Source organism: Rhagoletis pomonella, unplaced genomic scaffold (genome assembly GCF_013731165.1).
Source record: "Rhagoletis pomonella isolate Grant_MI unplaced genomic scaffold, Rhpom_1.0 Rhpom_scaffold_00001, whole genome shotgun sequence".
Classification (NCBI taxonomy): domain Eukaryota; kingdom Metazoa; phylum Arthropoda; class Insecta; order Diptera; family Tephritidae; genus Rhagoletis; species Rhagoletis pomonella.
In genome coordinates, this window is record NW_023458555.1 from 6,606,634 (window position 1) to 6,616,810 (window position 10,177).

General features: G+C 36.6%; 1 protein-coding gene across 2 annotated transcripts; it reads right to left on the reverse strand.

The window, feature by feature from the left end:
- LOC118737306 lies at positions 1-9,242 on the reverse strand (the record flags this gene model as incomplete). 2 transcript variants are annotated; one of them, XM_036467728.1, is given in 9 exon segments in its annotated part: positions 1-400; positions 475-834; positions 909-1,815; positions 1,884-2,186; positions 2,254-2,339; positions 2,427-2,662; positions 5,786-5,857; positions 8,094-8,304; positions 8,574-9,242. In XM_036467728.1, coding segments are annotated over 9 exon segments (2,768 nt in total), but the record flags the coding sequence as incomplete, so codon positions are not given.
- Between the last annotated feature and the right edge of the window lie 935 nt (positions 9,243-10,177).

Below are 10,177 nucleotides of genomic sequence, written 5' to 3' on the forward strand. Positions count from 1 at the left end.
TGCAGTTCCCGTCTGCGCTTTTCTAATTTCTCATGCAATGTGCTCATTAAATCATGCGCCTCACGATCCAATGCCATATACGGCCCTGTCTTCGCCAACTGCGCTGAGAATGGACCAAAACAAGCTTCTACAAATTGACTGAAATCCTTTTGCGGCTGCAGTATGATTCGCTCCATAGCGTGCTGATATGCCTGCAGCTCATCCAATTCCATTTTCGCCTCAAATGCAGCCAACGCTTGTTCGGGTTTAATTATAAAATAGTAATCAAGCGCTAGACCAGGTCCCGCAATGCGTTTGACAGCAAGACTATCGGAGGCAGGCACACGCCCACATTTTTTTATGAATAAGTGAAACGTTAGGGAATCCCAGAGTAGCCGCAGCGAATAGCGTGCAACGCCAACTAATTGAATGATATGATGAAAAGGTCATACAAATATATGAATGCTTTAACAAACGGCGCAACATGCAGCTTACCAACTAGAACTACTCCCGATGCTAGCGGACAGAGACAGGTGGCGACCAAAACGGCAGTCACCGGTTGTATAAGACCTTGTATTATAATATTCCAAATAACAGCCTCAAGGAGAATACAATAACGATTGCGCGTATTATCTGGACAATCTAGATCGTAGATGAGTATCATGTAGAGGTGCAAGAGCACAGTAAATATAGGAATCCAAAGCGGCGCGGTCAGCGCCAATGCAATACTGAGAAAGCTGGTTGCCAAACAAATCAACGGGAATGCGAAGAGTATGATTAGCGTGCCGAGAAAGCCCTTAACGAAATAATTCCAAACCCGATTTAAGTTGCGCGTCAAGCCTTTGCCGATGAAGCCTGCAAAATTTTTATTTTCAATACCCTTATTCCTGCATACTTATCAAGCGAGCGTTTAATAGGTGACCACTCACCAGTATCCGGTTCCGTTTCGAAGTGTGTACGTGATTTTGATATGTGTCGCCAGAGTTCAATCAAACGTGAGGCCATCGTCTGTGTGATGCTGGTCTTGCGCGGAAAGAGCGTGCCATTGATCTGCGACAGCTCCAGATCCGGCATGAACGGCTTCACACAGAATAGCGCACGCAATCCCAATGGACTGCACCAAGGCACCAGTATGCCGAGCAGGAACATCATATTCCATGTCCAACACCAGGTGCGTTGCAGCAAATTCAGCAAACGCCACAGCGGCCAGCGGGTGCTGGTTGTGCGTATGATCTCTTTTTCTACCAAGAACACTGGCTGACTGGGATCAGATCGTGGCGTTACAATCGAGGTGGCCTGCTGGCTGATTACCGTTGGTATCACATCTGATTGACCCTGAAAGTTGCGTCTTATAATCCAAGCGCTGGGCGACCAAATACGACAAGCCCACTGAAAGCTGCGAGTCGGCGTTTTCGCATTCTTCAGCTCCTTCAGTAAGACTGGTTCGCGCTCCTTCATGAAAGCCAAGTCGCGACTAAGAAAGTAGGCAGTTTGATGTAAATTGTGCTTAGTGCTCATCTTCAGCGCCTCCTCGTGTGCCGACCATGCCGACTTGCTGAGCTTACTCTCCTCGGCTACGCGCAATTTCGAGCGCAGCCAAGGCGCAACACGCGACAAAACCGAATGATCATTGGAAAGACATTTCTGGTGATCTTCACGCGTGCGCTTAATATCCTTTTGCACTTTGTCTACCGCTTTGTACATAATTACAACGGATTGAGCCTGCTGTACTAGCAGTTCGGGAATGCCATCGCCCAACTCCGCCAATTTCGGATTGGATAGTATGGAGGAATAGACACGTTGCAGATACTCCTTCATTACAGCCTCGTTTACTTCCTGCAAAATGTAAGGGAATTAGAGATTATATTTATAATCAGCAGGCAGCGCATTTATTGCTTATTTACCTCCTCGATTTCCTTGTCGCTTAGCTTCTTTGCGCGCAGCTCTGCAATGAGCCGCTCACGAAAGTGCAGGAACCAGCCGCGCGTCTCCCGCTCCAATATGCCGATGAGCACGGGTAGCGCTTTGCGCATAATGTCACGGCAGAATAGACGCAAATCAATCTCTTGTCCCTTGGGCGTAAGAAAGAGATATGGCACTGGTTGTGTCACCTCACAGCTATTGAAATCGAATTTCTCCATTGTGGCGCGTCGCAGCATTTTGCGCACATACGAACAAAGCCCGTCCAGGCAATCCTCGAACTCGGGCTGAAGTGCGAACACAGAAGATATGCATTTAGAAAAATAGAGAATATTTAAATACTCAAATACTTACGCGACAAACCAGCTCGGCGATTAGAAAACGACAACGTTCCTCTTTGATTTTATAATCTAAGTTATGGGCGAGTAAAGCTGGCACGCCTGTGAATTAACGGTAAAGCAATAAAAATAAAAAAAGTGTTCATATTAACTTTCGTCAGTTGGGTTTGACAAAAGCGTGCCACGCACCGATAAACATGTCGATCAGCTTGATGACGCCATCCAGTAGCGCTTGCGCAGCATGAACCACGGAAAAGAAGTGACCGAAAATGCGTGCGCGCGCCGTTACAACAATAAAACGCGCAGCCAACGCCAAATCGCTAAGAAAGGAGTCATGCGCGCGCAATGTGCCCTTCTGCAGCAGCTGCGACAATCGCCACTTGTGCACCTGTCCGGGAAAGTGTAGGCTGGGCACATCGAATTCACTATATAATAAAAAAAAAAACAAAAGAAAGGTAATGATAAAAAAGGCAGGAAGGAGAGAGAGAGGTGGAATATCAGAATCAATAAAACAAATCAGTTTTGGTGGAAGTGTGCCATTAAAGTGGACATTTTATGGGCATTATATTGCAGTAGCAGCGCGCTTCAATGGAATGTGAGAATGACATGCCAAAGAACTACTAAGCAAATGCATACAAATGGTTGATAATTTCTTTGTGTCTGCACAAAAGTGACGCGACTCCTAGAAATGCTGAAAACATAAAAAGGAAATTGATTTTAGTTTTTTTTTTCCTTTTTCGTTTTTTTTTTGTGTTTTCTGTGTCGTGTAGGAGTTGCATTAACTTAAACTGGAATGCGTGCTGCGAATGCGTAAAAGGTCAAAAGAACAATGTGAAAGCATAAAAGGAGCTTAGCAGGTGGTGTGTGTGTGTGTACCAAGATGCGCCAATATGGTTGGTAAGTACTTAGTGTTTAATGAAGAGTTTATCCCTTCCCTTTTGTTTAGCAAGTAAGTTTCTTGATCTACAGCAACTGGCCAAGCAGCTGGGGAAAGTAAAATACATTGGACACAAGTTAATTTAGGTAGGCTTTCTTAAGTGAAGCCATTGTAAAAAGCTTACCAAAGAAGGGCTGAAAAAAATATGCCCCCTGCATTCCTTCCAGAAGCGCTTTTCCTCTTTACAATTTAGCATTACAAACAAATTTCAATATGCATTTTAAGTTGCAATAGAACAACATATTTGATATGAACTTTAAAGTCGGATTTTTATGAATTACAAAGGCAGCTTTAAAAGAACTTTTCCATGTACATCCTACAAAATCGAAAAGAATGCAGAGTAGAACGCCGCTTGACTCGCGGTAAGGCATTTTGGAAGGGCTTTTAGCTCTGGCAATTATCTACTGGGTATTTATGCATACATAACTACTTTTGCTTACTTAGGATCACAACAACATTAAAAATTGTTTTGAACATAAAAATTTGGCAACTTCTTTTGGATATTGGAAACATTTACCTACATATGTACCTACATAAAATTTCCGGCTTCTTTAGTTTATATGTATGTACATGCATATTTTCATTTCCAATAGTAAACCACCATTAAAAACATGCAATCGTTAAATTTATTGATAAAATGAGACCAATCATAAAAATCAAAAAATTATTTTTTTCTTCATAAGATTTTATTTACACTACACCTCCCTTCACTTAAATAGGTACGTTATTTTTTTTTTAAGAATCGGGCATAAACATAAACATAAAATAAGTCTCATTTCGAAGAATTATCGATCTTGATGAAAGTGAAAGATAATAGACTTCCTTTAATACTTTTTTATGCGGCTTTTCATTTATTAATTTTATTTTATTCTTATTATTATTTAAAAGTTCCCCTTAAAACCTGCACTCAAAGGGTATTTCAAACTGCAACAGAGCAAGAATTAGGCCAAAATTAAAGAAAAAAGGTTCGAATTTTCACGACGACTAGAAATTGATGGTTTTCCCCCGGCTTAAAAGTTTAGTTATAATGACTCTAATGGATTTGGTAATTGTTTTGGCCATTTTTGGATAGAAGAGGAAGGTTGTTTTACTCCAATTTACGTTTGAAAAGATAATGTAGGGGTCTAAGGCAATCGTATTTTAATAGGGATGTGCGATTAATCGATTAAATAATTTTATAATTAAACATAATCTCCGATATAAAAATATATGTATCTGCTATTACTTCTATCGCCTAGACTTTGGTGATTTTTCTTACTTTAAAATAAACAACAACTAGCCAGGAGCTTCATAAAATTGTTGTTGATAAAAGAGCTTATTTATATATACTCATCTGATTTAGACCGAAACAAAATTAAGAATATGAATAAAGATAAGCAAATAAAAAAACAAGTAATTTTCAGGCAAAAAACACAACCGACTTTAATACTGCAGTGATTGCAGCTAAACCGAATTAGTATGAGACCACAACCCTTGAGCTACCACATTTCCGATAAAAAAAATGAATTATCGAAAACGGTTCCCGTGGCAACATAAATAAAAAAATATTCCGATGAATTGATAATTTTCTTCATATTTTTAAGTCGGTTAATAAAAAAATGTTATTCAATAACACCCCAACTACATATAGTGCTTGCCATAACTATACGACACCCATATATTGACAAGTTTTGACTGCTTATTGTTTATTATTATTTTAGTATTTTATTTATTTATTGGTTTCATTATCCAATTTTTTATAAAAATATAGTAAAAAACCACACTTTGTACAAAAATAAAAAAACTTAACAAAGTTTCGTCAAAATATCCCCTTTTTTTATTCAGTCGGTATATAATTTTAAATGCCATTCCATTTTTGTGCTATAAAGTGCAAACTTGACATGGCTACAAAATACTGATTTTTTATTTTATTTTATTTTTTGTTGAGGGTGTCACTAATTTTTTTCATTTCGATAAAAAAAAAATTGCGAAAAATCAACGGTACTTTTTAGACACTTCAAACTTGCATTGGACGGGATATAAAACTGCATATCCAAAAATTCTGAATAAAAAGTGCGAAGTTTTGTAGATTTTTTTAGTTTTTATGCCTAGTTTGATACTTGGATTTGTATGGATGTCATTATAGAATGGACTATGTTTTTATAAAATAAAAAATAAAAAAAAAAAAATCGAAAAAAACTTGTCAATATATGGGTGTTGGTATAGTTATGGTAAGCACTATATAAGCGCGATAAAGAAAAATACATAAATTTAGCAGACCTCTGATTTTGCAACGCCAGCATGAACCAACTTATGATTATTGAGCTTTGAGAACATCCATCATTATGGAGCACATTGATTTTCGATGATACACATAAATATTACGAAAATAAGTAAAACTCATTTTTTTTTTAGTATAAACACATACAAACAAGAAAGCACACATACGAATATTTCCTTTATTTCAATAAGTAACTGTGTATGTATGCACATAAAAATGAATTTCGTAGATACACAAAACACTAAATAAAACATTGAAAACGAAAAAAAGCATTGATTTGTATATAAAGAAATAATTGAAATGCGCACGTTTTATATATTTTGAATGGAATTTTATTTCAGCGGTATTTACCCATTTTTACGTATAGTTTCCAATTGTTCCAAAGTCAATTTCTTCGGTTTGCCGTATTTGTCCTTTTGCAAGCTTTACACAAACATTTTTTACAACAACATTTGCGAATTGTGTTATAATTGTAGAAAAAAAAGGAGTTTGGGAATTTAAGAAATACAGAATAAAGATTTAACATGATACGATATCGAGTAGAGAAGAATAGCAAATTCTTAAGAGGAAAATAGAAAAAAATGAAATAAAGCGTTAAGCGCAAAATATATTTATGTACATAGTGTATAAGTTAGTGAACTTTAAGATGAAAAAATTATTAATTTTTTTTTTTTTTTTGCTTTAGTTCGAAAATATGCGCCCAAGATTAAAGCACTCTTCTTTCGATTGCGCGTGTGTGTGAGCAGTGTAGAGTAAAATGTCGTAAATTGAAAGCACAATTCTAAGATGGGAGTCGGTTTAAGAAAATCTCTGCAATCCAAGCGTGAGCGATGAGTTAGAAAAATACGTTCGGCGCCTTAATGCAAAGCATGGAGAATGATGAAGTTGATGATGAAGATAAAAACGCAATGAAATCAATTTGGCGATTCACAAGCTGTCGTCATAATGTCATAAACTTTTTAACGGTAACATAGTCCGACATGAAAATTGCATTTTAGACAAGGCTAGCCATTTTTAATAGATTTTATCAGAACTCAGAATTGCTCCACCACATCAGATTTTTTGAAATATCCTAACCTAAAAATGTGAAAAATTTATTGGTACAGAAAAAATATTCGAGCAAAGCTTGTGATAGAGCAAGAGATATGTATGCATACTTTAAAACGCTATGCGTATTTTTTCGAGTAACAAAAACTTTACCATGCAACGTAACATCGAAAATATGCCAAAAACCGCGGAATAGGACCTCATTTTTTATCTGGGCACTGAGATGCGGTGGAAAATTTTTATTTACGTATTCTTATTCTATAAATAGCAAGGAATAATAATCACAGTGCCAGTTCAGATCAAAAAGTGAACATTTGTTGAGTAGTGTAACGGAGCCTGAAAATAAAAGGATTCTTAAATTTTGAAAGGCATATAGAAAATTTTCGTACTTTTATCGAAAATACCATTAGGATGAGCTCTCATTGTAGAATATAATTTCCTCACGACTTAATAAAAGGTGACTTGCACTGCTTTGAGCTTAAAAGTACTAATTATTTTTTTGAGTCCAGCATTACCTCTTAGACGAGTGAGCAGAAAATAACCGCAAATTTTTACGTTTAATAAAAAAAATTATGTCTAGTGCTTTTACGATCAAGACTTTCTCTGAATTGTTTAGTGAAATTTCTGATTTATTCGTTTTTGATTTTAATTTAAGGGACTTTCCGGAAACTTTTCGGATTTGTTCAGAACTTTTCTGATTTTTTTACGAGTATTCGTGCTTTGTTGTTCGGGATCTTTCGGAATTTTGAAATTTTTTAGGAATGATACCGGACCTTTCGCATATTGTTGGTATGCTTCAAGAACTTTCAAGACTATGTTGGGAATTCGTTGGAATTTTCGGAACTTGTTTAGGGTTTTTTTTGGGATGCTCTCAGATTACTTTTGAGATGTTTTTAACTTTTCGGTATTTTTTTGATACTCTTTGGTATTTTTTTTTTTAGAATCTTTTATGATTTTTCGTTAACTATCAAGCCCAAATGTACATTTAAATCTTAATTTTGTTATTTATACTTAGGAAATAAAAAACAAAAATGTCTGGCTTTTTTCTGTTCAGAAAAATATCAGCCAAAATTTGATTTTTATTTTTGCTTTTTTCTGAAAAATGTATACATACATAAGTAAAAGACATGGCCGCTTCTTAAAAAGGTTTTGCGGTTGTTGTGAATCATAAAAAACTGTCTAAAATTTTATAACATTATGACAATAGGATTCATCAGACAACTTTGTAAATCGCCCAAATACGTTCGATCTTCAAGTTATTATTTTAGCTACATATTACTACCGTACTAAATTCGAAAAAAAGAAAGATTTATTTTAAAATCATTTTTTTATTAGCTTTGCTTGGGCAATCAAGCACAAGCACATACACGCATAAATAAATATGTAAATAAAATGACCCGCACTGTTAGCAATAATAGTCGAGAGCACACAAACCAATAAAAAGAACAAATTATAGATCACTTAACAACAGAATGTATGTAACAATAAACACACAACAACACAAAATCGAAATAAAAATATAAGTACAAAACAAAAAGAAAAAAATACAAAATACAAAATAAAAGACAAGAAGAATCTTGTAAGCGTTTATAAAATCGATAGCTTAGCTCACCCAGACTCGCGCAATGACTTCAGTTGCGAATTGGTGAGGCGTCTCGGTTCACCGCTGCCATCCGATGCAACGGCATCCAACTCATCAAAGGGCGGTGCTATAAATAGGTCGCGCAAATTAATCGGTCGCGTTTTGTTGCGGTTACTGACGCTATTCGTCCCATTGTTGGCGGTCAGCGCGAGTGTCGTAGCGGCTAGCGGTTGCGGGAGTACTGCGCGAGTGGCATCATATCACCCATCAGCGTGCAAGAGAGTAGCAATGCAATACAATGCAACAATACAAACAAAAAAAAAAAAAACGAAAACAATCAAAGTTAATCAGGCTCATCACCAGACCAGCCAGCCGGTTTCTTTACAAATTTCGTAGGCTGTTGTATACATATTTTTTTTATAACAGTAATGTGCGTACATACATACATACATACATATATGTATACATACATACAAACTAACATAAATAAGCATTTATTGGAAAACTCACCGATTGGAAAGGTTTTCCAATGATAGAGAAACTGTTCGGCAACGTGTTTGATTTGTTCGACCAGCTGCTCGACTTCGGGCGGTGCGCCAACTAAATTAACCGTAAATTGCACAGGTTCACGCTCGGGGCCGACCAATGATTGTGGACGTAGATGTGTACCGGAGGCACTGCCGGCTAATGGCAGCATTGACATTTTATCCACTAATCTTTCGAATTGAATTCGCTTCTATTTGTTTTGTGTTTACTCGCTTTTTTCTCTTTTTTTTTTTTGCTTTGCTTTTCCTACTGGGGGTCGTCGACTTTATTGGTTACAGATGTTTGTTTATTTTTTTTCGTTTAATGTTGGCAAGAATTCATTTTAATTACTTCATTGCGTCATCGTTAGGTTTTGGATGCTTCATGTTGACTTGTAACGTGGAATTTATAAAGCTTGGTATTTGTTAGATCTGAAAAAAAGTAAAACTTACTGTTAAACTTTAGCTTAAATCAAAATGGGTATTTATTAACAGATGAGACATTCTTAACTTTGGTTTATGGAGGAGCCTTACGAAACAGCCAGGAGGAGCCTAGAAACATACGCTTAGGTCTTTTTTTTTGGGTATATGCGTTCCTCAGAAAGCCACGTAAAAATAATCCGCATAAAAAGTCGTTACTTTCATACAAAAACAGGGGATGCGTTCATGCATTTTCAAAAACCGCATAAACTCAGATACTCCATGTAAAACTTTCTAAAAAATCGCATAAAAAAATCCAGTGAGGCACTATTACAATTATTTCTTCACTTCAACACTTATTATTCCATGTAAAACTGAACATTACCCACTAGAACTTGAATGGAGATCTCCCTAAGTGAGGAATAAAAGAGTACTCCCCTTGACCTGATTTCGGATCAATAAGAGAGATTTGTGGACTTTTTACTCCCTTATTACTCGTTTAGGAGTCAATAGGGACATCTCCTAAGCTAGCAATTAAAGAATGCTCCCTGAGGCATGATTTGGGAGCAATAAGCGAGATTAGTCGGTTTTGCACTCCTGTATTACTCACTTAGGAGTATAATGGGAGATCTCCCAAGTGAACAATAAAAGTATCCTCCGGGATACATGATTTCGGAGGTATAAGCGAGATTTGTTGGTTTTGTATTCCGTTATTACTCGCTTAGGAGCAAAAATCGATGTCTCCTAAGCGAGCAATCCAGGAGTATTCTTTTTGGTTGATAGGAGAGCTATACGCACCTTCTTCAACATAATTTTGTGTTTTTGGAAAATGTATGAAGAAAGCAAGACAGACAACTGATGTGTACATTCATACTTACATACATATGTATTTCTTATTGAAAAATTAAAATCAGGAAACAATCAAATAAATTGGAGAGTCAATCTTTAGAGCCGCTGGTATATATGACAGCATTTGTTTAAACTTATAAATGATTGTATTATTTAACTCAAAATATATTTCAGATTACGGGGCCAGCAATTAAGGCGTCTAAGTTCTAGCGTTGCAATCTTGCCCCGCCCAGAAAATTTACTGGGTACAGCCGGACATTTTTCAAGGCGTGAATCGTTTGGTCCACTCCCAACAAATAACTTTTCCAGGAAATGATCCTC